Source organism: Lissotriton vulgaris, chromosome 11 (assembly GCF_964263255.1).
Source record: "Lissotriton vulgaris chromosome 11, aLisVul1.2, whole genome shotgun sequence".
NCBI classification, from domain to species: domain Eukaryota; kingdom Metazoa; phylum Chordata; class Amphibia; order Caudata; family Salamandridae; genus Lissotriton; species Lissotriton vulgaris.
Window position 1 is genome coordinate 1,011,130,998 of NC_141699.1, and position 25,730 is coordinate 1,011,156,727.

Below are 25,730 nucleotides of genomic sequence, written 5' to 3' on the forward strand. Positions count from 1 at the left end.
CAACTTATATAAAGCAGACCTTTTGGCGTTGACATAAAGCACTCTTTCTGGGCCAGGTGCTAGCCTTCTGCTAAATTTGGTGTAAATCTGATCATCGGTTTGGGCTGTAGCTGTGTCTAAACTTCCCATAAAAAAATGAATGGGGAATATGTGTTTCTGGGAATGCCCTTTTTCTCGGCCCCTACTTGACAGATCACCCTAAAACGTTCAATGTGCAAACTAGTCAAGACGTAGTGTTTTTGGGAATATTTTATGAAGATTTGTCTAACGGCAACAAAGTTATAATAATAAACACAAAAAAGGCCTTTCCTATGGAAACACAATCCTAACTATAACTACCCAGTGGCACCGCCACAGGGTAATATATAACTACTGAAAAAAACACAGTTTCCGGGACGTTATAGTACAAAATTAGCCTTTAAAAACCCTTAGAAATTCACTGAAAAACAAAGGTTATAGGGACAATATAGTTAGGCTGACATTTCACTCGTAAAAAACCAGAGAAATTCAGCTGTAATAGTTAGCTGAGCTAACTATAACTCACGCCCCCAAATGCACTGCTTATGACCTCACATATCACATCACTCATGACATGGTCACTGACGTTACTGAGGATATCACTGATGACATCTCAAATGACATTGCTTTTGGGCAGAGGGAGCAGCACACATGCAGCTTCCTCTACCCAGGGCCATTTACGTTTCCAGGAGGCAGGGACGCGTGATGGCGGTTCCCCCAGGGCCGGCTCCAGCAACTTTCCAGGGTGCCCACCACTGGGACATTGCAGTTTACTATGGCATTTCAGCAGCACTGCTCTCGCCATGCCATAGCAAACCCAGCTTTGCTTCACGAAAGCTAGAGCTTTGAAATGCACTCTCTTCCAGGATGCAAAGCGGAATTCCGCGTGGGCAGAGGGAGAAGCATGTTTGCAGCTCCCTCTGCCCAAAAACAGTGCCGGCTCCCACAAGAGGGGGGAAGCCGGCGGGGACCGTGCGGGCCTTGAGGCTCCCCTGCGATCCCCAACGAGTTGGCCAAGACCCGGGGGATGGGGTCCCCGGGGCCGAAAATGGCCCCCCAGGCAGGTGGTGGTCCTCGGGGCTGTATGGGGGGCTGAAGAACCCCAACACATTTTTTTACATTTCGCCCCAGGGAGGTGGTGGTACCAGGGGCTGAGGGGGCCACGTGGCCCCTGCATTTAAAACAATTAGTCCCGGAGATGGGGTGGCCCTTGGGCCTGCAGGGGCCCATGTGAGCTCCCACATCATTATTTTCTATTGCCTCTGGGACCTGGCCCACCTAGGGGCCTAAAGAAAATGGGCTGCGGGTGGCTGTATGCACCCCGCATTTCCAAAAATTAGCCCCTTGGAGGAGGCGGACCTCCCTGGGGCTGTAGGGGCCTCACCGGCATCATTATTTTTGAGTGCCCTCATTACCTGGCATACCCGGGGGCTATAAGAAAACAAAGCCCGGGAGCCCACACTTCACTTTATAAAAAACTTTCAGCCAGATTTGCGGTTCCAATGTGACTCTTGCGGACAATTAAAAAAAATGTTTTTTTGGCCCTGCTAGTCCCTGTGGGACCCCCTGAGCAGGCCTAGGGGATCAGGGTGTTTCTAGACTTACTCCTTTTCTTGTTTTTTTTTACCTTTTTCTAATCTTTTTTCTTCTCACTCGGTTCAACCGAGTCACAAGATGGCTGCCAACACTTCCTAGTTTGAAGTGTTGGCAGCCAATCAGACTGCAGGCACTTGATCAGGAGGGTTCGCGGATCCACCGCGGCCATAGCTGTATATCTGATAAATCTTGAAATTTCTCAGGAACAACTGAATGGATTTACACCATTTAACAAAAAGAATGCTTTCTGAACAAAGAGCTACATTTTGCCAAATTTAGTGTAAATTCATTCAGCAGTTCGGGCTGTAGCCGTGTCTAAAGTTTCCTATGGAAATAAACATGCGGAAAACATGTTTTGGACTCCTCCCTTTTCTCAGCCCTCGCTTGACGAATAACCCTGAAATTTTCAACACACCAGCTGAAGTGAGTGGGCCATTCGTTTTGAAAAGTTCACGAGGATTCGTCAAATGACGCCAAAGACATTGGCAAAAGAAAAAATACTTTTTGAATAGGAACAAGGTCCTAACTATAACTACCTACTGGCGACCGGCAGTAGGTAATATATATATATTTCCATACAATGGCCCTTCTCCCTGGGCTGTAAATGAGGTGCACACTGAGAGATTAGTATTACGTTTATTTATTTGAGCCACAAACAAAAAACACCCGACAGGCGCATTTCGGCTACACGCTTTCGTCAATGTCGGTAGGGTAAACATTACTCTTCCTTTTTAAAATAATTCATAAACATAGAAAAGGGAGAAATAGTTCATTCAGATAGTGTGTGGAGAGCAACGAGGGGTTAGTTAAAATCCTAGCAGATCCTACAGTTTCAACGGCGGCCAACAAAAGATGCCTTTTAAACCATACAATTCATTAATACAATCGAGGTATCTGCTGTAAATATTTACAAATTCTTTTTAGACATTAGTTTTCTTCATCCTATATACAACTATTTAGGCCAACTTAAGATGCCTTTTAAACCATACAATTCATTAATACAATCGAGGTGTCTGCTGTAAATATTTACAAATTCATTTTAGACATTAGTTTTCTTCATCCTATATACAACTATTTAAATTCTGTACAGCTGATTCTTTCTTTATGGTCTAATACAGCCCTGAATATTGTGTATATTGTTAAACTATATCCTGTGATGGTACACACTTAACCCGAAGGCTTACTCTACTCCGTTAATCACGCCCTGAATAGGCTAATTTTCCTAAATGCTTCAATCAGGGTCTTGATACATCACTACCAATCAATATTTCAGTGTACAGTGATTTTTATAGTTGCTTTCATATATACAAGTGTCATTTACAAAACCTCTTTTGTTACCCTTATGGATTGTTTCCATAACTCTTCCACATTGTTCAAACCTGGTAATTCGATTATGTATTTCGATTCTAACTTCCTGAGTTTCCTAACTTTCATCTTTGGGGATCTGGTCGATACAGAAAAACTACAAGAGGTTCTGATTAGATCTGTGGTGTTCCTGAAAATGGTGTGCCACCGGACAAGTCGTATAGCAGTTCTTTATAACACGCATGTGCTCTAGAACCGTTTTTTAGTCAGATGGATGGTACTTCCCACGTAATTTAACTCACATGGGCAGGTCAGGCAGCACACTGCAAAATCACTATTGCAATTCATTAGTTTGTTGATTTTTCTTTTAATTGTCCTGCCCGGGATGGTAAATTCCTTAACCTTTTTACAATTTTTGCATGCCTTGCAATTAATGCGTAGATAAAATCCCGTTACAACATCTTTCTTTGGGGATTTTTCAAGAAGTGGCTCCTCACTAGTTGATGTTTCAGAGCCGAACTTCTCCTGTAGGTTATCAGGGGATTCTCTGACATATGAGGCCCTATTATGATATCTGATTTTAAAACTTTCCAATTCCTCCAAAAGATTTGGAAAACTTCAGAAGACTGGGCTGAGTACTCCGTTATCATTCTTATTTCTCCTTTCTTTCCCTGTCTCTCTTCTGAGGTTTCTTTTTCTCCTAGTATCAAATTCTTACTTTTAAGTTTTTCTGCCTTCTCTCTGCTCCTTTCAGCACTCTTTCTTTGTATTCTCGTTCCCTCCGTCTATTGAATGTATCAGTTTTAGATTTACGAAACTCTTTCTCTGTTGTGCAGTTTTGTTTTATTCTTACTAGTTCACCATAAGAACCCCACTGATTACACTGTCAGGATAAAAGCTTTCTGCATGTAAGGGGCTGTTTCCAGCTGTGGGCATTCAATAGAGTGTGGTCTGTATGCGGTTTCCTCTATATAGACTAGTAAGTCTAGGTATGGTACTTGTGTATCACTGATGCATTTTGTGAAAGTCAAATTGCACGTATTGTGATTGAGGGCCGCTATATAGATTTCCACCTCCTCTTGTGACCCCTTCCAAATGATGAAGAGGTCATCTATATAGCGAGCCCACAAGACCATGTTTTCTAGCCACTTCTCATTGTCTCCTAACCAGGCCACGTGCTTCTCCCACCAGCCCACGAATAAATTTGCGTAGCTGGGGGTGAAACACATGCCCATTGCAGTTCCCTGCTCCTGGTGGTATAGCTACCCTGAAAAAAGGAAAATGTTGTTCTTTAGGCAAAAAGATGTCAGCTCTACAAGCATCAAATTATGTTCAAAGAATTTTGCATTCCTTTTCTTTAAAAAGAACTTTAGCTCACTGAGTCACTTGCCATGTTCTATGTTTGTGTATAGACTTGTTACATCTAATGTTATTAACAACATATCAGATTCCCATTTGATGTTAGAGATAATGCGTAAAAAAGTCCTTAGTGTCCTTTACATAGGAGCTCAAGTCTTTGACCAGTGGATTTAAAAAGCAGTCAATATAAACATTCTCCAACAGACTGTTTAGCGAGGACACAATTGGTCTGCCTGGTGGATTTTTCTTGCATTTATGCACTTTCGGCAGATGGTAGAACATTGGTAATTCTGGTGTTTCACAGTAGATGAATCTGAAGTCCATGTCTCCCAGTATCCCTTTGTCCCGCCATTTGTTCAGGATTTCATGAAACTCACTGATACTGTTCTCATTCAGGGCCGGACTGGCTTCCGGGCGTTTTGGTGCTGGGGGCTGATTTCGTTGATGGGGACCTATGTGTGCTTAAAACCAATTGTTTTGCTTTGTTGATTTAGAAGCACACGCAGGTCTCCATCAACAAAATCAGCCCCCACCACAGTGAAATAAGCTCCCAGCTTGAGGAACACCAAAATGCCCGGTAGCCATTCCGGCCCAGTTCTCATGTGTTGTTTGAGTAACTATTTTGTAGCACTCTTTATGGCTTTATGATTAAATCATCGTCATTCTTCAGGTCAATGATTGCTTTCCATTGATTATTTGAAATACTGTCTTTTCTGTGATTGGGGCCTTTAGCTTGTAGTTTTTTTAGGTTACTTATGACAATGTCATGGAAGGTATCGATCCCATCCTGTTCAGTTTGAGGGATGTGAAAAATATATGTTATCCCAACCGGTATAATTCAAAGTCAATTAGGTAAGATATGCTCACAACATTATCATAAGGAAGTAAGGAGACTCTATTAAATTACTGCATGTGCTCATGGCACCATGTTTAATGTAGAGGCAAAAATGAAGGAGGACAGAAAAAATAAAAATTAGCAGTTGTGACAGCACTGCAATGTACAAATAGAACAAGTACTAACAACCCGAATTGTACTTGGTGCTCAAGGTATGTGAGTGAGAAAACACGATAGCGACGCAAGTGACAATCTAATCAGCGAGGTCGGCGCGTAGTGACTAGTGCAAAATATATACAGTGGATAAATGGCAATAAGTGGTTCCCAATATCTTGAGAAAATTGTTCATAAATGATTTGTTGCTGTTTGTTCATGAACCACTTTGTAAGAGGCGTCTATGTTCGCGCTGAACGGTTGACTGCGTTTCGATCCACTTTAATCAGGATCATCATCAGGACTGGGTTGGGCGCAGTGCTGATCGGGGGAGAGAAGGAGTAGGTCCGGAGTCAGTACGGACTAGAGGAAAGTCATAAGATTCGGGTAAATCAGAGTAGGCCGGAGCTGGGACAACGAGGTTCCGCAGAGGGGAATCCAATGCTAGCGGTAGTCTAGTCATCCAGGTGGGGGTCCGATGAGTGGGGTGTGGAGCCAATCCGGAGTTTGTTCGGCGGGACTGGCAACAGGTTGGGAGAACTGATCGGTCAGTGATCGGGCTCAGGAGAATGGATCTCGGTAGGAACACATAGTGGAGTGTTCTGTCTGGTCTTGTCTTGCGTATAAAAGACCGAACAGAACACTCCACTAAGATGAAATTTCATTAGTTTTATTTTCCTTATGTATTTTTATAAGTCGATGCCCATGTTTGCGTACTCAAATTGAGCTGTGGGGCAGAAACTGAGACCCAATTCAAGAACTCCTCCCTCCTCTAACGTTAATTGCCTCTTTGATAGGTTCACAATTGTCTGTTTTTTGGTTACTTCCTCTTCCCTTTGCGTTTGCTCTGTGTCATCCTCTGTTCCGGCGTTACTGCTTTTTCCTTGCCTTCCGTTTCCTTTTTCTTTCTGTGGTAGATGGATTCTTGCTGCGGGTCGCTGTTTCACATGTCTTATTAAATGGTATTCTTGAAAAAAAGTCGGTACCACTTCCTTCTCTCTTCGCACCGGTTGCTCTCCCTCCGATACTTCCACCTCTGATTCTGATGTCTCTCTCTGGAGGAGGCCATGAGTGTTTTCTGGAGGATCAATTGCTTTCTAGGGCCTTCAAATTTGTTAGTATTCTTCCGGAATCGTAATCCTCCTTGTCCCGAAGATATTTGGTTTGCTTGCGGTGCTTGATCACACTTTCGTAATCTGTTAAGCACTTTTTCATCAGTTGCTGTAATTCGTCTTTTAGTTTTGCATCTTTGTCTAAGGCTATTTCTCCTTCAATATCTTTGATTTCATCCAGTAGTTTCTGTCTGTCGTTCCACGCATATTTTATAAGTATCTTTACCATGCCTATGGCAGACTCATGTGTATACTCTGACCATTCCTGTGGGAGCAATGGGTCTGGATTCTCATAAGAGGGGGTTGTGTAAATTCATAGTCCCTTCGTATCCGGCTAGCATCAAGGTATCGTTGTAGGGACATAGCCTCCCACCATTTTCTTGTTTCTTTCTTGTAAGTCTTTTCTAGCTTGTTGTATAGGGACTCGAGGTTGTTTGATTTCGCTTTCACTCCTGCCCCCACTTGTGGACCAGTGTTTGGTTTGCGCGCACTTTTGCAAAAAATGCTTTCTGCTGCTTCCTCCCTCTCTCGGTCTGAAAATATGCTCGGTTTCCCTTTTCTAGATAGAGCTTTACTTTGTGTGTTTAAATTCCTCCCTTGGCGTGTCTGTCACTTGCGTCAAATGCGAAAATGTAAAGGAAGACAGCTCCGCTTAACTGTAGGATTCCTGCCGAGTGCCCCGCGTCCTCCGACTCGTAGCGTCCGGCGTTTCTCCTCCACAGCAACACGTCGACCCTCCTCCCTCTAGTCTCGTCTTCTCCGGCTGGAGTCTGCTGGTTTCGCAGGTAAAGACATGTGTTTGAGCCAGCAGCAATATCCAATTTTGCAATACGTTCACCCGCTGCTTTTCCCACAACACGGTTGCAATCCTCCATGTTGGTGGGGCGCAAACACAATGGCCCTTCTCCCCGGACCGTAAATGAGGTGCACACTCTGACATTAGTATTATGCTTATTTATTTTAGCTACAAACAAAAAACACGCGAGAGTCGCTTTTCGGCTACACGCCTTCGTCAATGTCGGTAGGGTAAACTACTCTTCCTTTTTAAAATAATTCATAAACTGAAAAGGGAGAAACAGTTCATTCAGATTGTGTGTGGAGAGCAAAGAGGGGTTTGTTCAAATCATAGCAGACCCTACAGTTTCAACGGTGGCCATCTTAAGATGCCTTTTTAAACCGTACAATTCAGTAATACAATTGTGGGATCTGCTGTAATTGTTTACAAATGCTTTTTAGACATTTGTTTTCTTCAGCCTATATACACCTATTTACATCCTGTACAGCTGACTCTTTCGTTATGGTCTAATACAGCGCTGAATGGCTATTTACTGAACATGCAGTTGCCGCTTAATGTGACCATGTCTGTTAATAAGGGAACAAGCCACAAGGTATAGACTAGCCACTCACACTGCAGGGGTATAACTTTACTCTGCCGTGTAGACGGAATTAACATCTATTGGCGTGCGCACATTTACGTGCTTTACTCTTTTCTGTTCACATTTCCTTTTATTCTTAATAATATTATCTTTATTTTTATATTATGAGTAATATAGAACTTACATGTATTGAAATGCATAAATACAATGTGAAGTATATGTTAGAATCACCTGCTCTATAGTGTAGCAGGTACTCTAAGATGGCCGCCACTGTTTCTGTGCTATCAAACTGAACCTTAGCATAATGTCCTCTTTCTATGTTTTAAACCTCAGTACCGAGACTATGTAATACACTGTTTTTCACCCGGCTCATTGTGTGATCAAGGAAGTTTCTTCCGAAACGCGTAACCTTGAGCAATAAACTACTCTTCAAATGCATTCTGAGAGCGCAAATTATTGGACTTTCTGTTTTGATATAAAGTATGTTCACCTAAAGTTATAGGGACGTTATATTTAGGTACACATTTCACTCGTACAAAACAAGTGAAATACAGCAGTTATAGGTACCTGGGCTAACTACGCTCTGCAACACTCTGCTTATGACCTCAAATATTACATCACAAATTACATGGTCAGTGACATCACTGATGATATCTTCCTCAGAACCACTCAGACACCCATTCACACTCCTACACAACCACACATGCACCCACAGCCACTCCCACACAACCACTCACAAGCCCATTCACCCACTCATGGATTCATAGAGCCACTCACAATTCCACTCACTCACATAACCACTAACTCACCAACATAGCCATATAGACACTAGCACACCCATTCCTACACCCATACAGACACTCGCAAACTGAGTCAACCACCCATACAATCAATCATACAGCCACTCACTCACCCATAAAGTTACACCCACACCCACACCCACTCACTCATACAGATACTAACAAATGTACTCATCTTCACAGTCACTGACACAAGCACACACTCACCCATACAGCTACTCTCACATTCACTCACTAACCCATACAGACACTCATACACTCATCCATACACTACTTATGAACCCACACTCATACAGCTACTCACACACCACATCACTCACCTATACAGCCTCTCACATAACCATGTACTCACCCATAAACCACTGATATACCCACACACAAAGTCACTCACTCACCCATACAGCCACTCACTCACACAACCCCTCACACACCAATAGAGCCACTCAGACACCTACTCATACATAGAAACACAGTCACACAACCACTCATATACTCCCATAATATGTGTTACAAATAGAAATACTCATTAGTAGTACACAAATTATACTTGAGTTTTGTAGTATTTTAGTATATATCTTTAACACTCCGAAACTTTTAGAAAACACTCACACATATTGGATGATGTCATCAGTAATGTAATTTGAGATGTCATGGGTGATGTTACGACCATCTTATGAGTGATGCAATATGTGAGGTCATCAGCAGCGTATTGCAGGGGCATAAGGTATAGTGAGCTTAGGTAACTATAACTGCTGGATTTCACTGGTTTTGTATGAGTGAAATGTGAGCCTATATATAACGTCCCTGTAACCACTGTTACATGACAGGTGCACACGTGCACCTGTCTTACCATCGAGCACGCAGTGTGGTGTTTGAAGCGTGCACAGCGGCAGATAAGTTCAGCAGCAAGAGCCTCCTTCACTTGCTGCATTTCTATTGTTAAAAGGGCGCTGCTGCAGGGCAGATTGTATGCCTTTGTGAAAGTAATCATATTAATTGCAGCACCCATCATACACTGCAATTAACATGATTACTTTCACAAAGGCACACAATCCGCCCGCAGCCTCACCCTTGTTAACAATAGAAATGCAGCAAGTCTACAAGCATGATGTGTGCTTTCAGGTGATTCTGAAAGCACACGTGGTGTTTCTAGACTTGCTGCATTTCTTTTGTTGATAGAGCGGGACAGATTGTGTGCTGCGCTGTATCAACAAAAGAAATCCAGCAAGACTACAAGCACAACTTGTGCTTTTTGAATCACCTGAAAGCACATGTTGTGCTTGTAGACTTGCTGCATTTATTTTGTTAATAGAGCGGGCTGATTGTGTGCAGCGCTCTATTAACAAAAGAAATCCTGCAAGATTACAAGTAGGGCTTTAAGTTGTCCAGGTCCTGCCAGTGCTCAGCAGTTCTTAAAAGCAGGTGCAGAGATGGGTCCCTATTGGGCTCTCCATTTTTACCTTCAGGGTGGAGGGAAAAAAAGCTTAACTCTGCACTGGTACCATCCATCACTGCTTTTGATGTAACTTCAAAGAGACTAATATTTCCGTTTTATATAACACAAACATGAGCACCAGTTACATTACACAAGGACATATTCATGTTTTGAATCACAGGATGTTGAGCCGTCGTGAGGCTAGAAGCTGCTTCCTGAGCTCGAAAGTCTGCAGCTCTAAGATAGGCCACAACCTCTCCCACAAGATTTGAAACGATTTTCAGTATTACATACAACAAAGTCATAGTTGTTGCTTATTTTTCCCATGCAATTTGTAACCATTGACAAAGCCAGCATACCTGGCTTTTTGTAGGTGTAATGTTTCTTGTTGTGTTATATATCTGGATGAATGGACAGACACAACAAAATACCAGTGGGGCAGCACACTATGCTAAGTACAGATTTTTAGCCTAAGTGTTTTAAGCCACTCCCCATTTACTGTGTGCGCAATGTAATGTACGCCCTACACTGGTATGAGTGGCGCTATGAAGCAAATTAAATACATCTTGGAGAGAGTGGTAATGGAGACTTGAGAGGCACTGTTAAAGGGTAATAGGGAATCACTGGCAGAGGTGGTCATTGGGGCTCCCACAAACATTGTCGCACAGGGCGTGACAAGCATATTGTATGCCTCTGAGAAAGTATTCATGTTAAATGCTGCATGACTGGTCCTGCGATAAACATGATTACTCACACAATCTGCACTTTTATTTGTCGCTGCACCCACACACGTGGTCGGGTCCTTGGTGCACATCGGCTTGGCTGCAGCGCACAGAGCCCTTTCACTGCTGCACACAGTGGGAAAAAATTAGAGGGAACATTGCCTGTAACCTTTGGTTTTTTTCAGTGAATTTGTAAGAAGGTTTTTTAAATTCTATTTCTTAACTGTAACGTCCCTGTAACCTTTGTTTTTTTTCAGTGAATTTGTAAGGTTTTTTAAGTTCCATTTCCTACCTGGAACCTTTGAAAATTATTGTGTGAGTGAGTGCAAGAGTGCCTCAGTGGGTGTGTGGCTGAGTGTGTGAGTGTCTCAATGGGCATGTGACTGGGTATTTGTGTATCTGAGTGGGACTACCTGCATAAGTGTCTTACTTGGTGTTTGCGTGGCTGTTTGAGTGAGTCCCTCACTGGTTGAGTAGATGTCTAAGTGTGTGCATGAGTGTCTGGGTGTCAGTAACTGAGTTTTTGAGTGGATGTGACACTTGAGAAAGACCTAGGACATGCCAAGGGAAACTTTCAGTAATAGAGCACAGACAGGGTCTGCATTAGTAGCCATCACCCATGTTTGAAGAACAATTTCTGTACATGGTTGAGAAGGTTGTGTCAGTACTTGAATGCATATCTTAGAGAGCGTAGGAATACACATCTATCGGTGCACTGTGATGTTTAAGTAAATGTGCTGGTATGTAATTACCTGCTGCTATAATGCCTCTTTGGCTGCCTAAATGTATATGTAAGTGGCTGCACAAAGACTACAGTGCCTGTGTTAAGCAATAGAGAGCTATGTAGGTGTCACTGCAACTAACTTTGAGTCTGCTGTATCCATAAATAGTTTCTGATGAGTGACTGACTGTAGAAGGGCTTCTGTAGTTGTCTCTGTAACTGAAAGACAGGCTCTATGTTTTTCTGAACATGCATGCCAGTTGCTTTAGGGATAGTGTGCTCTATGTAGGAGTTGGCATAAGGGCATGCAAGTGCACAAGTAACTTAATGAACTGAAATGAACATCTCTCATTTTAAGTAGGAACCAACATGCTTTATAGCACACCTACAGCATCCCTCACATGTGCTGTCCACATACAGGTGAAAGTGCACGCACAGGACCTGTACTCCCAAGCATTATCCATGTTTGAAAGAGTATTTCTCTACATGAATGAGAAGATTATGTCAGTACTCGCCAACATATCTGAGAAATTGTAAGAGCACACCTGTAGCAGTGCCATTAGACGTTTAAGTAAATGTGCCGGTATGTGACTGTCTATTTTAGTATCTCTATGACTCTCTAAATATCTATGTAAGTGGCTATAAACAAACACCTCAGTGCCTGTGTTATGGAAATGAGATCAATATCAATGTGACTACAACTATGGTTGAATCTGCTGCCTGCTCAAGTACTTTCAGGGTAAGTGACTGGATGTATGTGCTTCTATAGCTTTCTGACAAAGCAATATAATAGAACTACACTAATAATTCAAAGAAAACACTCTTTGAGAACAGCATATCATATATGCACATGTAACTATTTCTACATCTTCTAATGCCTTGCTAACTAAACGTTCTACTCTTATGCTATAGGTTTTTTTTTACTATCAACTACACAATGTAGTAAGCAGCAATGTACAACACACTCATTCAAAGCAACGGATTGTGAACCAACTTCCCACACTCTGCAAATCAGACAAACTGTCACATTCTCATACACTAGGAAAGCGTCTTTCTCACCTGTTATTAAACATACAAAGCCATTCACTAAACCACTAACACATTACCGAATATTTTCTCAAAAATATTTGATACTCTCTTATACCATTCTCACAAACACATATAACTTTTCAATAATTTTTTCTCCAAATTAAATGTAATTCATGTGCCTGAAAATTGAGTTTGTTATTAAATGATTTTAAACCTGGACATTCAGTAAGCAGTAAGCAAGACAGCTAAAAGACTCAGTTAGGGTTAGGGTAGCCGCCAGCTACTTTTTGAGTGTGTATTGAATTGTTTATTAATGGTACATAATTTCATACTGAGATGACTTGCACGAGTTGATTGGCTCCTTTTTTATTCCAGTTTTTATAGGTTTTTACAGCTTTCTCTATAGGTTTTTACTGTTTATACTTGTGCCTGGCCCTTTTTATCTTTGGCGTTGTGATCTCATTGCTTGCACTTTACATTTTTGCACCTTTTAAGCACTATAAGCACTTTAATATTGTAATCTTAATACCTTTGGCCCTATGGGTTAAGTATCTGTATTCTGTATTTTGCACTTTAGGCACTTTACATTGTCGATATCCTGTTCTTTGCGGTCAGGTAGACCACAATTCTGCACATTGTAGACAACTAACCGGGCCTTAGCCTGTTGACTTTGTCTTGGGTTCTTGTGACATATTACTAACTATTAGGATGTCAAAACGCAAATTACAAAAACCCCCTACAACTGCTGTTGACACCTTGTTCTACAATTGATTCCAAGGGCAGTTAGCGCCATTAACATTGAAATAGATAGGGCAGAACGCCGCCTCTCATTAGGTGTAGGCACAGTGATGGAAGAATTAGTTGGGTTGGAAGTAAAGCCTACCCCAAGTAAAGAACAAGAAATTACCCCACCTGTGAATATTGAGATTCTTGATCTCAACCAGATCTACCCCTACGACCCGACGCATCACAACCGCAATCATTTAGTGGCTCCCCTAAACCAAAAGGAAAAGGAGTTGTAGGAAAAGCCAACCGAAAACAGGGATCATTAGTAAAAGTAAAAAAAGGCCCGCCTTCGAATACTATTGCCAAACCATTGAAGAAATACCCTGACCCAGTGACTTTGTCCGATGAGCAAACGAATCATATCGTAGCCCTTTTACCACAAAAATTAGAAGTATCCATCAAACCACTAAACGATAAACTAGACGAACTTAATGGAGAAGTCACCAAACTCAGTAACTTACTTAGACATATTAGCTAAAACCCCAGGGAGAATGCAAATGGGCCACAAGGGGGACCTGATGAGAACCCTAAACAAGGTACAACTTCTTCTACTGCTAACACATTAACCAGTACCCTAAGCACCACTAATATGAATAATAAGAAATGTAAGGACCAAGGTTTTAACCCTCAAGCACCCAAAACCGGTGCTAACACGATCTCAACAGTCCACAGACAGACCCCCAACAAAGACAAACTACCCTGGTCATAATAGAGGGGACAGGATTGTAAGCGTATAGTCAACTAAGACCCCTAACATGCCAAAGGAGAGGGAAGAATTAGATGGAACAGGCTTGCCAATTAACCTACCCCCCCAAATGTTGTCCCTATGTGGAAGTGTTGACGAACGTACCCCAACTAGATCCTTGCCAAAAGGAAATGCATGCTACCCTAAAAAGTGGTGCCCTGGCTCAACCAAAATTGTGGTTTCCCTGTGGACCATGCCGACCAGATACTCTTGGCCAGAAGAGTAAACTGGATTGGGCCTTTAAGAAAATCAATGCATGGTGACTGTGTAATCATTAACTTTAGGAATCCCAAATTGGCCAGGACCTCTCTGGAAAGAGCTGCTGCACCCTCATATAGTGATTCTAATGTGTCACTTCTGCCTTTAGGCTTCTTTTATAGACACCTAAGGCACTCACCCAATAAGGAAAGGGACCGGGAGCTTTGTAGAATTAATCCAGCAGTGTTATCTCAGCCGTATTATGGATTACCCACATTAAATGTGTCACTTCTGCCTTTAGGCTTCTTTTATAGACACCTAAGGCACTCACCCAATAAGGAAAGGGACCAGGAGCTTCGTAGAATTAATCCAGCAGTGTTACCTCAGCCGTATTATGGATTACCCACATTTAATAGATTTCTACCACTAAGCACACTTGCTGTTAATGATTGACAGGGCACCGTCCGTCTACCCGTGGCGGGAGAGGGATCTGAAGGAAATGGGTTGACGGGCATAGGGCTATCTGTAGACAGTGTGCCTAATACGGCTGTGCCCAAGTATGCATCTATGGATCCAAATCAATCTGCGCTAAATATATCAAATAAGGAGATAGATGTTCTTATAGGGGTTCACTTAGATGAAAATAAAGGGCAAACAACGGAAGAGGCCATAAACCCACCCGTATTGCTCGCCCGCACTAGCATGGGAGAGATCAATAGTAGAATAAATTACCAATCCACTGAAAGTACAGGAAACCCCCCAGTCAGTGGCTTTACCAATGTCACCTGGACTATAGCAGGATTGGCTAATAAAAAGGGTGTGTTGGGCTGGATGGATTTTATTAATAAGCACAACATAATTTGTTTACAGGAAATGTGGAGTATTGATCATGCATACTTCGAAAGGTTTACCTCTTATGATATACCAGCAACTCCCTCTATGTCAGGTAGAGCGAAGGGCGGGCTGTTAATCCTGAAAAATAATTTGCCAGCAAGAATTAAAAGGGTTATTACCGTAGGGCACCACTCGCAGATACTGTGGTTATACCATAAAGATTGCTGGGATGTTTTATTGATTAACATTTACAATAATATATTTGATTCTACTCGCCATAATATAGTCACCGAACTAGAGACGGAAGTTGATACCTTGGTCACAGCAGAAAATACAAATTTTGCTATAGTATGGTCGGAGATTTCAACATCCCAATTTGTACTCTGTCTATGACCAAAGTCTGTGGGTTTAGTAGCGACAAAGGGATGACTGTATTCATTTCCCACATAACAGTTATGGAGCTACGTTAAACACTGTCTTGGCGAAATATGACCTTGATGTTATGCAATGTGCACAGGATGATTATGGGAGGGATATACCAACCTTTATTGGAAGAAAAGCAACTAGTATTATAGATCATGAAATAGTATCTGCTAATATTGTAAACGTATGCTCTACCCCATGGATTGATGAATTGTTCCTGTGAGGAGGCTGAAACATTTAGACCACACTTCTTCTTTTTTTTAACTCTAGGATGTAACTAGTCAGTCTATCCAGTTCAAAACATCCACCTCACTGTTTTTACCTCTTGCCTTAATTTTGCACCATTAAATTTACTCTGGGCGAATAAAGGCAATTTTAACCTTTTGCACTATCACTTTTTCACATCCACGAATTAAAAAAGAAATGCTCCGCTGTAATCAGGCGTTGTAGCAAACCGGAGAGGCACTCGGCCTCTCTGGTGGGAACCCTATGATGAAGCATGTCACAAACGAGGTTGGTGAGTGAGGGTTCATTTATAAAATAAGAGTGATTCTTCTTGCTGGCTCTTCAATCTTTGGCCTCACTCTCTGTTGTTTATTTACAATCACCTTACAACATATCACAGTTCCTAAAATTAGTATGGTACCATGAAGAAATGATTTCTCCTTTTTGTGACCTTCAAAACCTGCCTTTCACTGCAATGCATTTCAATAGGGTGCTATCGAATATATTGGTCCCAAGATGGTTGCCAGCACTTTCTGGTTGAAATACTCTCAGCCAATCAGATCTCCTCATGAGATCTGTGCTTAGGCTCCACCCAGATATCCTTAATTTCTTCCCCTCAAATTTCTCAACAACTACTGAATGGATTTCCACCAAGTAACTGAAAGCGTGATCTTCAAATTTGGTATAATTCCGTCCAGCTGTTCGGACTCTAGTTGTGTTCAAAGCTCCTATAAGAATTAACATTTCTCAGCCCCTGCTTGACCGATCACCCCGAAACATTCCATGCAGAAGACTCCATATGACGCTGTTTTTAAAAGATTTTGTGAAGATTTGTGAAACAATGCCAAAGATATGGGCAAGTCAAAAAACGCTTTTTCTATAGAAACATGGTCCTAACTATAACTGCCTACTGACGACCACCGGTAGGTAATATATATATAATTTAAGCTGAAAGGTGGAACCAAGAAGACCCTTGAAGAATTCAATTAAAAAGTGTGTACAACCCCAATCTTTGCCTTTCAGACCTCATATTAAACCTGTAATCTTAATATTGTGTACACCAAATGTGCTTGAATCTAGAATCTCTCAGTAAAAAACTGTCTGTAGAATCTGAATTTAAAGGAGCATCCAGCTAGGAGTTACCAAATATGCTCGAATATATTTGTTGTTATTTTGAATAATGATAGTGGGGACGTTTCCTTTGACTGCTCATTAAAAGCCACATAGTTGCATTAACCCATTGAGTTATTATAGCAAGTCAAATATCCACAGCTGTTCTGAAAAAAGAAGATATTCTGGACTAATCTTTTGACTTTGTTTTTTCTTTCTGACTTTTTTTTTCAATTTCCTGAGAGAGTCAAGTATTCAGTAAATACTTGAACGTTCACCCTTGTCTTCCTTTTTTAAATCTGGAATGTTCTGAGTTACCGACTTAGGGACGGGTGAACTGTCATTCATCATTTACTTCACTTTAGTCCTGTTAATTTATTTATATAGCAGACAGCATGAAAAGTATAATTTATCAATGTGTCTGCGTATGCGTACCAGTAGATTGTGTGTCTGTATATATGTTTTCTGTGTGTATACAAACTGCATACATGCCAACATTTTCAAAGTGAGAGATTTGCATTTATTGAAGCTGAGGAAATGTTAGACAGGAGACACCTAAAATAATGTCATTTTTGGCTTCACAAATCAGGAGTGCCACATATACACCATATATAGTAAAGAAAGATTTATTGACCATGTCAGCTCCTTTTATTTTGATTGGGCTCGACAAGTTTTGTTCTCGGTTAGACTCATTTAAATAATATAAAATACTACCTGGCGGGCCGTGGGTAAGCCCTCTCAGCAGTTGGTTTATGGGAATGTCATTCACAATTAGGTTAGTCCATAGTACTACGTACATCAAGTGGGCAATGTTCAGTTTTCTTCAGCCTTTGTTGTTTTTTTCATTCCCATTTTTGGTCTGCCCACAGGGCATGTTAGACCTGGCATCTTTTGGCGTTTTCCCCTGTCTTTTTGCTTTCTGACCTCCCTGTTTTGACTCTGTTTTGGCTGATTTAGTGTCTATGTGCACTTTCTCACTGCTGATCAGAGTTAAAGTGCAGGTGCTCCTGTTGTAAAGTGTATTATGGATTGATGTTTCCATGATTGGCATTTTTGATTTACTGGAAGGTCCCTGTAAAGTGCACTGAGAGTGTCAGGGCCTGTAAATCATATGCTATTAGTGGGCATGCAGCACTGAATGTTCCCCCCACAGAAGTAGCCCAGTAAAAGTAGCTCAGACCTGCCACTCCAGAGTCTGCACAAAGTTTGTAACTGCCATGTCAACACAGCAAGTACACCCACTTGCCAGGCCCTAATCTTTCCTTTTCTTACATATGTCACCCCTAAGGTAAGCCCAGGGTACCCCTGTAGGCAGGGCGCTCTGTATGTTAAAGGTAGGACATGTACTGGTAGTGAATTACGGTGGATTTCATTTTTCACAATGGAAAGACTATCTGTCCCATAGGATAGAATAGGAGGTTACTTATAACATCTTATAAGTATGTCTTTCCATTGGGACAAGATAGAGAGATGGAGTTTTGCATGCCTGTATATATATATATATATATGTATATATATATATATATATATATATATATATATATATATATATATATATAGATGCATCTTTTAGTTAAGATGATTTTTATGTTCTGCGTTTGAAAATACCACTTTTTCGAAAGTAGGTATTTTCTTGCTTAGCCATCCTATGTGCCTCTGCAGGTTTGTGTATTGGCTGTCTGGTTTTGGAGTGACAGAGGCTGGGGATCTGCATTCTCTCATACAGCCACAGGGGATTGATGTGTGGCCTGCCTTTCCTGAATGAGTCAGGGCTGGGCTGAATAGACACGGGCTGCATTCAGAGTAGTGGGAGGAGCTTTTACTAGCACCTGAATAGGCCTGGTCTGCATTTAGAGTGGTGGGCTGAGATTTCCCTTGCACTTAGATAGGCCCTGTCTGCCTTAGACAATGCTGTCTCCACCTCCTGCTGGTAAGCTGGGCCAGAGAGGACCAAACTGGTTTGGACTAAGGACAGACACTCTCTGCCTTATAGTACAAAGGAATTTTGAGTATAAATATTGGGGCCCAGACCCCAGAACTTTAGAACTTGCTGGAATCAAGGAACGTGCCAAGAAGGAGAGCTGGAAGAGCTGCCAGGAGGAGTACTGCCCCTGTGCTGTGTTGCTACTCTGTTGGGTTGGCCTGCACTTTCTGCTTCTGCCTTGGACAGTGAAAGTACTGGGCTGAACTATCTTTACTTGTGTTGAGTATCTCCTAGGGCTTGAAGTAGAGCTTGCCTCCTGATCTGAAGTCTCAGGGACTGCAAAGTCTTCACCAACCTCTGGGTACCACTTCTGGAACCGTTGTTTCAGTTGCCCCAGAGAAGGGAAAAGCAACTGACTCTGTCGCTGGCTCCGTGTCCTGAAGGCCCCGCAGAAGGCACCTCTGCATATAGCACCGCAACCCTGGTCTCATCGACGGCGACCGCCGCCGCCACCAATGACCTGCTGCTTGCACCGTGACCTGTGGGCACCGCACTCTGCAATGCCTCGCTTCACTTCGCCGCCCTTGTTTCACCCACGCCAGAGACATGCTTCAACTTCTCAGCGTCTACATACGAAAGGTGATAAAAACAGCATTTCGGGTGCTTGCCGAAAGCCATCCAGGCTTTACTTACGCCATTTTACCTGCAGCGCCATTACCTAACAAATACTTTGAGTCTGGGAGGCAGCGATGAGCTGAAGACCATCAAATGGGCAGCTCCCAATAACTGTACCACCTGGTTGCCAAGGCAGTGCCGTTGAGCCCACAAAAACATACCAGTCGTGAGTACCTTTAGGACGTGCAAATAGGACTCATTTTTAAGTTCTGAAATATCACAGATTGATAGGCCGGTCTACAATTGGACAATATTTTCTGTATAATTTGGCCTGGGCTCTAAAGGTCCATGTATTTTGGGGGACCTGGGCCAAACCTATTTTGAAAGCCCTTGTCCCAACAACTTTACATTTATGATACATGTTGATCTAAATCACGCCCATTGATCGTACTTTTGACATTTAAGCAATAGTAAAAGAAAGAAGAAAGATAATAGGCAATTGCTTGTTTAAAATCAGCACCAGTACCATTTACCATCCCAAATGTTCTCGAGTTGCCCTGTGACAGCCTTCATCCACATTCAACACACAGATTGGCACAGAAGTGGACCACGGGGAAGCCCTGCACGAGGCTGTGGTACACTTGGCAACATTCTTTGATCAAAAGAGGTAGAGGTAGCTATTACAGCTTGACTTTTCGGGTAAAGTAATGATGGGCCCTGTACCGACCAAAGAACAAAGGGCTCCTTGGGGAGGTAGGGTGCCGGGCCAGAGCCCCCTCTGTAGAGGCCTCGTTTCTTTTGACACAAATGGAGCTGCCACATTCGTACTTTCTGGTGTCTCCCAACATGTACTTCCACATCGATATCTTTACTATATTTTTCATATTTGGCCTACTCGATCGCCCATGAGAATTTCATGTGTTAACTGTTAAACAAATCGAGAATTGCCCTCCCCTTAAAAACCCATTGTTGTTTTTGATTACCTCTTTATTTACTCCCGTGCAAAGTGTAGCCCATTCATTTTATACATTATGTTTATCATGTTGTGTTTTTTTTATTTCCATGATGCAGTGCTTTATGAGTCACAACTCTTTTTGTTTTTAGTAAACCTAAGTTGGTTTGTCGGTTCTGGCCTCCTAGATCTATTTTCTTCGCCAGTGCTTATTAATATGTTTAACAAAAATTAAAAGAAGAACATTATTAGGATGTGGTCGTTATCATCCACTAGCCTCCCATTATATTTAAACTTGTGTATTTTCCCACGTACAGGTTATGTAAATCGCTTTCTTTTCTCTGCTTCTGCTAAAAGTGGCAGCATCCGTATGTATATCTCTAATATCTTCCCTTCCTGTTTGTCTTCTATTTGCAGACCTGCTTAGAGTGCGGGGAAGATTATTGTGTTACTTGTTTTACCAGAATTCACCAAAAGGGGGCACTGAAACTCCATCGAACATGTCCTATACAGGTACTGTTTTTTTCAATTACATTGTAGTGTCTGTGCTACTGAGATGAAGTTTTCACTCAGACGTTGGGATGCGATTTGTTTATCGATTATTTTAAATAATGTGATAGGTAGATTTGAGATACAGGTTTATGGAGAGCTGATAAAGAGGATATACTGGCACCGAGAATGTCTAAAGCAAACACTAATTTGTGTATGTATTTAAAGAATTCGCCAAATAATACAAGATGACTGTGATATTGAAATATAAATATATTGATGTTAAATGGTAGCATTATTGAGTGAAAGTATAGTACATATGGGCTTAATGTTACCTTTTAATTGTATTCATGAACTTGTGTCCTTCAAATTTAGTTGGTATATTTTAAAAACACACATTGGCAGAGCCAATAGCCCTGCCTTCACTGTACCAACAAATGTAATGACTGGCTTTAACAATTGCTTCTTTTCAAGCACTGTATGAACAAATGTTTATCGCAGTAAATCATGTCCTACCGGCTTTTCGAATGCTGGAGAAAATGTAGCAACACATATTGCTTTCTGTCTGGAATGTAAACAGAAGAAAGAGAACTTGGAGTGCCAGACAGACCACTTGAGTTTATTTTTCAGATTTAGAATAATCCCTTCTACATTCTAATGTAAGTCCTACCTGGAAGGCGGAATGATACATTGCCAGCTAGATGAGTGAGGTGAGAGAGTAGGACTCCTCTGGGTGGAGCCAAGTCAGAGCCCACTCTATTCGTATTTTAAAGAATTGCTAAAAATTTGTCATCCTGACACCTGCACTGACAAGACCCAAAAAGGGAAGTTTACCCTACCGATATTGGACATTTTTCTGAAAAATTCAGAATATCGATGTACTAATATTTGGTGTATTTTGTCATTCGTGGACATACTTTGGAGGTCATTTCGATTCTCCAGTGTTGACTCTTTTATAGATGTATTTATTTATTTATTTAAAACATTTATAAAGCGCGACTGTCACCTGGCAGGTATCCTGGCGCTGTTGGCTACTCCTAGAGGTTCACATGCTTGAATCATATACAATGCGGTGAAATGTGTGGAAAGTGGTTGTTAGTGCATTTAACATTATTTTGCATTAAGAGAAATATAATGGCATTTTGTGCTTATTATTAGCCCAGCACAAGCAAAAACCGAATGCTGATTTTACACCAATAATTGCAGAAAAAACCAAAGACAATGCTTGTATATATTAATCTTTAAATTTGTGGTAATGTCATGATAACTGGTTTTGGTAACACTATTAACAAATTGTGGTATAGCAGCAAAACATCCAACATTATGTAAATGCCTGCAGTAGAGGAGTGGAGCCCATTTATCCCAAAATGGCAATGCTACAAAGCTCCACTGTACATAAACAGCAGTAAGTAGTCCTGCAAATTCTTCCTCTGATGCCCTATAAATGTTCTTCTAACTCTTTAAACGTACGTTTTTCCATGTTGTTTGGCTCCACTAAGATTCTTATACCAGCATTGCTGATATCACCTAGTAACTTCTCCCCAGTGTTCGTTATACTGCTGGTATTGATAAAAGCAGGGAGGAAGGTGGCTATAGAAATAACAGGGATCACAAGTGGCACCCTGGGGACCGCCTTAGAAATGAGGAATTACTGGGACACTCATTAATTTGATTTCCAGTTCTTACCACGATTCCTCCCTTGGACTACCCTTGCTTTCAGAAGGCAGACCTTTGGGGTAGTGAGGAGTTTGTAGGATTCATGTAAGGGTAGGATTAAGGCATAGTAAGGGTTTTTAGGGTTCAGGGATGGGTACTGTTAAGGGGTATTATTGGTTTTTAGAGTTCAAGAAAGGATAGTGTTAAGGGGTACTTAGAGTTTTTAGTGTTCAGGGATGGGTAGGTTTAAGGGCTAGCAAGGGCTATGTAGGGTTCAGGGAAGGGTAGCGTTAGGGTTTTTTAGGTGATCACGGAAAGTATTATAAGTGATACTAATGGTTTTTTAAGCTTCATGGGAGGGAAGCGTTAAGGGGCAGTAAATGGTTTTAAGTTTCGGGGAAGAGTAATGTTAGAAGTAGTAAGGGATTTTTTGGACTTAGGGATGGGTAGCATTAAGGGGTGGTGAAGCGTTTCAGGGTTGATTGATTGGTAGAATTAAGTAGTAGGAATGGGTAGCATCAAGGGGTAGTATGGGTTGGTAGGATTCAGAGATGGGTAGCAATAGCCCCTTTGCTGCGGGGGGTAATTCCACCGCTGTGCTGGAGGGCGGGGGCGTGCACAGCGCCCCCATCCTCATGACGAGCTCAGCTCGTCATGAGGCACGGCGCTCCGGTGCTCATGACGAGCTTAGCTCGTCACAGCTGCACCCATTCCCGTGGAACACTCAGCACAGCAGGGGAATTATCCCCGTGTGTGAGCGTTCCATGGCTCATGACGAGCTGAGCTCGTCATGAGCACCGTGCCTCATAACGTGCTCAGCTCGTCATGAGCATGGAAGGTGTTAAGAGGTACTAAGGTTTTTAAGGTTCAGCAATACTAGGGTTGGGGGTAGTTAGGGTTTTTTGGGGTTCAGCTAAGGGCAGCACTAAGGGGTAGTTTGTTTTTCTGGTTCAGGGAAGGGTAGCTGTGAGGTGTACTAAGGGTTCAGGCAATAGTAGCGTTATGTGGTAGCAAGGGATTATTAGGGGATTCGGAAGTGTAGAGTTAAGGGATAGAAATGGTATTTATGGTGCAGAAAAGGGTACCATTAAGGGGAAGTAAGGGATATTTGGGACTAAAAAAAGGTTATCAATAAGGGATAGATATGGTTTTCAGAGTTGGATAGCATTAAGGGAGAGTAAGGGGTTTATTGAGTTCTGGGGAGAGTAGCATTAAGGGATTTGTAGATTTTCAGGGAATAGTAGTGGTAAGGGAGTTCATGGAAGGGTAGTGTTAAGGCATAGTAAGGTTTTCCTGTTTAGGAACAGCTACCATTTAGGGGTGTAAACAGGTTTTTAAGTTTCAAGGAAGGATAAGGTTAATGGATATTAAGGTGTTTTTAGGGTTTAGGGAATTATAGCATTAAGGAGCAGTGCTTATTTTGAGCCAGTGGTGTCCGGTGCTTGGCACCGGCACTTGTTTATCCACACCGCCACTTATGACAGTCTACCTCATGGTGACACTGTCTATCTAATTTAGAGATGAGGACAACAACAGTTGTTTATTCATTCAATATACATTAAAAATGACTAATAACTTCCACCCAAGCCATTGTTATAGCTTTGAGGGCCTGTAATAGTCTGAATTGTCACACTTGCAGGAGGGCAATGGTTAGTAATTGTGCTTGTGGTGGCATTGGTAGCACTGGCAGAGATAATGGGTGGCACAAGCTGCAGTTGCCTCCTGAGGAGCGCCATGACACTTACAATTATTATTATTTTTAACAAATTAAGCACTGATGAGGAGCATGTTATTTTAAAAAATTAAATAAATAGCTAAATTACTTTTTGGAACCCATGGACCTTAAAACAGCTTGGGTTGTCTGGTAGGCAAGACCTAAATAAACAAAATACATGTATATTGGCTAAACCCGTGAAAAAAAGGAAATCCGTCTTCAGCCACACCAGTATCCGGTTTCCTGTATTCCAAAGTTCATTTTGTCGATAAGATGGATATCAATCCTCCTTTGAGGAATTCTGAGAACTTACACTAGAGCTGGTTGAAGTGCTTGCAATTAAAACCCCCTTTACTGCACAGTAACCCCTTATCAAGAATAGGTTGACGGGTAGGCTGTTCTAAAAGTCATATATAAATAAAACAAAAGGCATTATCTTTTGCTTGACCGAATCCAAAGTAAATAATCTTTGATACTCTTTCTTTTAATTTGAAAATTCGTCAGCAGGTACTGAAAGGATCTGGGGCCAGATGTAGGTAAATATCATTTACCGATTCTTAAATACCGAATTTTACCGATTCGGTATTCATGAATCGGTAAATGAGATGTAGATAAAAAACCGGTATTCATTACCGAATCGGTAAAATTCGGAATCTGACTTTCGGAATTTACCGAATCGGTATTTACCGATTTGGTATTTCCCATTCATTCCTCTGGGCCAAAAGGCCCATAAAGTTCAGCAGCATGGAGCTGCAGGTACTTGTGGAGGAGGTAGTGAGGGTGCACAACAAACTTTTTGGCAGGCACTCCCTCACTGTTCCCGAGTCTGCCAAAAGAAAAATCTGGCTGGCAATTGCTGAAAAGGTGAATGCTGTGGGAGTCACAACCAGGAATACAGAGGATTTAAAGAAAAGATTCTATGACCTCAGGAGCCTCACCAAGAAAAAAATGGCTGATATCCACAAGCAGGCAGGTCTAACCGGTGGAGGCAGGAACACAGCGCCCCCCCTGACTGACCTTGAGGAGTTGGTGGCCTCAACCATTGAGGCAGACAGCGTCTGCGGACTGGGAGATGTGGACAGCTCAGCCAGAGCTGTAACAAAAAAAGGTAAGACGCATGCGCTGCATTAAACCCTATACCAACCTGCTTCCCTAAACCCTTTGTGGACAAGCAAACCCCTGTCCAGTACTGCTATCACTATACAGGAGCAATGCATTATGGGAAATGTAGTCAAATGTAAGACCATGTGCAACAGCGCAGACATCAGCAAGTTAGTGAACTGAATGCAGATAAATGAAAGTGAAATGTGTAAAGCATTTATTGTAGTGACTGTGACACAGTAGCACTCAGTTGATATACGCTTATTTATACCTAGGGGCCAAATCAGGCAGTCGACCCACTGACACAGAAGGGACTGCACCAGCGAGGAAGGAGAGTGAGGCAGCAGGTCCAAGCCAAGTGCCAGCCTCGCAGGAGGAAGGTGACACGACTGGTATCTCCCATGAAGATGACACTGTACAGACCCCAGAGTTGCTGCACTCCCCACAGCTTTCCCAATCCCCTCCCTTGGTATTCTCACCAGAAACTTCACCATCAC

The 25,730-nt window shown here is 42.0% G+C and overlaps 1 protein-coding gene across 2 annotated transcripts in view; it reads left to right on the forward strand.

Moving 5' to 3' along the window:
* ZBBX (zinc finger B-box domain containing) overlaps positions 1–25,730 on the forward strand; it is a 551,428-nt gene that overhangs the window by 139,939 nt on the left and 385,759 nt on the right. For both annotated transcript variants that reach the window (XR_015300974.1, XM_086944333.1), the window contains exon 7: positions 20,691–20,786. Coding sequence is in view for 1 of the 2 variants with exons in the window: in XM_086944333.1 (XP_086800459.1) it covers positions 20,691–20,786 (96 nt within the window). In the remaining variant the exon portion in view is untranslated. The remainder of the gene's footprint in view (positions 1–20,690; positions 20,787–25,730) is intronic.